General features: G+C 37.9%; 1 protein-coding gene across 1 annotated transcript in view; it reads left to right on the top strand.

Moving 5' to 3' along the window:
- Positions 1–2,616, top strand: part of SYPL1 (synaptophysin-like 1) — a 5,142-nt gene that overhangs the window by 1,141 nt on the left and 1,385 nt on the right. The window contains exons 2-3 of the mRNA XM_009081133.1: positions 178–296; positions 1,445–1,649. Coding sequence (XP_009079381.1) covers positions 178–296; positions 1,445–1,649 — 324 coding nt within the window. The remainder of the gene's footprint in view (positions 1–177; positions 297–1,444; positions 1,650–2,616) is intronic.

Below are 2,616 nucleotides of genomic sequence, written 5' to 3'. Positions count from 1 at the left end.
TTTTTTTTTTTTTTGCCCTTCATGTCTGTATTTCCATCTTGATTTTTTCCCCCCCTTCATTTCCCCATCTTTTTTTTTTTTTTTTTTTGCCTTCTTTAGCTGTTTCAGCTAAATGTTGAGTTTGTCCTTTGAGCTCTAGTGGTGTGCACTAACACGTCTGTGTATCAATTCCTATAGATTTTTGCCATCTTTGCTTTTGCCACATGTGGAGGCTTTCAAGGTGAAACCACCCTTCTCGTTTCCTGCAAGGGTGTGGTAAATGAAACAGTTACAGCTGCTTTTGCTTATCCATTCAGGTGAGAATTAGCTCTTCAGTTGTCTCATGAACTATTTATTATTCCCTTTTCCCCTCTCTGTTCCCTTACAATATGTACTGACTGTATATATCTGAATAAAGACATCAAACTTATGGCTAGTTCAGTAGCAGCAATAAATAAATATTTGGTTGTAATTGTTTAAAGCATTATAGTTGTTATTGCCCCAAAGAAAGAAGCAGGTAGAAATGGCAACAAGCTGTTACTGCTTTGTGTCACTCTGTATTAAGCTCTGGTCTAGCAGTGCATGAATGCTGCAGAAAGTAATTAGTAAGCAAAACAATACAATTAATTTTAACAGCCTCATTTTTCATCAATTTGTAGCTGCTTTGGAGGCCCAGATAAGATTGTTTTCAAAGTGCTATTATCCTATTTTTCTTCAAAGATTGAATAGAAAAATACTTGCTCTTCAATTTATTCCACCATGATCTTGGTAAGGGTGTTGGGCACAGGAAAACTAAATACTCTGGTGTCATTGTAGAGCTGTTGTAGAGACAAGCTCCTTTCCTGGAGCAGGAGAAAGGATTACTCCTTGTTCTTGCAGCTGCACAACTACAGTGAGCACAGGGTCAGTGCTCCATGTGTTCAGTGAGCACGAGAACATAAGTAAGTAGAGCAATGGATTCAGAGGCTGATTATTAAAAACCACTACACAAGTGTAAATTTGATCACAAAACTCAGCATTGTAACAACACCTGGAGGGGAGAGTAGGGATCTGAACTCATTCTGTGCTGGTCACTGCTAGTAACACAGCCTTTATTCAACTCCTGTGCTTGCATTTTTGTGCAGCTGTAATGCAGCACTGTGCCTTTTAATCCTGATCCCCTGGTTAGCTGCCACTCTCTGATGTTGTTAAGTCTGCTTCCAAATTGGAGGTTCTTTGTTCAGCTGCTCTAAAAATATGATTTAGATTCTTCTCCTGAAGGTACTATGGTATATCTCGGTGTAGGATGGGGAACAATCTTCAGATAGCTGATGCAAATATAAATGATCAGTTAGAGATTTGTCCAGCTGTCTTTTAGAGGAAACTCACACAGCCAGAATGCTGAAGCACTGTTAGTGTGAAGCACAAGTGTATGAAGTTTCCACTGTATAGCAAACTAACTACATGAAGGATGCAATCTTTGCAGGTTGGACACTGTTGTATTTAGTGCTCCAGACCCAAAAGGCTGTGGTGGTACTTGGACTGATGTCTATCTCGTGGGCAACTTCTCCTCTTCTGCACAGTTCTTTGTTGCACTTGCAGTGCTGGTTTTTCTCTACTGCATCGCTGCCCTTGCAGTGTATGTAGGATATAACCATGTGTATCAGGAAAACAACAAGTTTCCACAAACAGTAAGTAATACTAGGAGATTGTAATGTTTGGACTTTGAAACTAAGAAGATATAAGAAATATTGCTAGTACAAGAATAACTTTTGGATATTCAGCAGTTCCAAAAGTTAGGTGGGGTGTGAATGCAAGTACTTCTGATTAGTCTTTACAGCACTCGAGCAGAAAAGGGAATTTAAAGCCATTTGACACCCAAGGCATCATACCTCATGCAGTTATTGAAGGAGAGTAGAATGAACTTCCACCTTCTCGTGTGAACAGCCTTCACTTTTCTTTTTTATCATGTATTTGAATGTACAATTATTGCATTGGTGGAACCTCCTCTGTTAATCTCTGAGAATTTTCCTTGTGTAGAGTACCTGCTCTACTGATAAAATTAGCAGAGAAAATAGTTAACTTGTGAATTTTAGTCACCTGAAGCAGTGAAGCCCAGAATGAGAAATTTCAGAGCATGCCCAGAAATGGGCCTAGTGATTTTCAAGCCAAATTTTAGCTTATCAGCCATAGAGATTTAAATGCTCTGCCCCTTCTCCCCTGTCACCTCTACTGAACTTTGACTTACAATTTTATAACATAAGCACTAGATATTTGATTTTTAGAAACAGATTTACAGAGGATAAGATTGCTTATGCTTGATTAGATGCAAGAGGCCTATAGTGTTGTAGCTGATTATCAGCATTAATGTGTTGTAATTACACCATTGTTAATGACTGAATTTGTTTGTGATCATTATCACTGATTCAGTTATCTTGATGATATAACAATTTTATAACATAAGCACTAGATATTTGATTTTTAGAAACAGATTTACAGAGGATAAGATTGCTTATGCTTGATTAGATGCAAGAGGCCTATAGTGTTGTAGCTGATTATCAGCATTAATGTGTTGTAATTACACCATTGTTAATGACTGAATTTGTTTGTGATCATTATCACTGATTCAGTTATCTTGATGATATAACCTGTCTCTGC

Source organism: Acanthisitta chloris, unplaced genomic scaffold (assembly GCF_000695815.1).
Source record: "Acanthisitta chloris isolate BGI_N310 unplaced genomic scaffold, ASM69581v1 scaffold12650, whole genome shotgun sequence".
Taxonomy (NCBI): domain Eukaryota; kingdom Metazoa; phylum Chordata; class Aves; order Passeriformes; family Acanthisittidae; genus Acanthisitta; species Acanthisitta chloris.
Note: the sequence above shows the minus strand (reverse complement) of the source record. Positions and strands in the feature narration are given on the sequence as shown.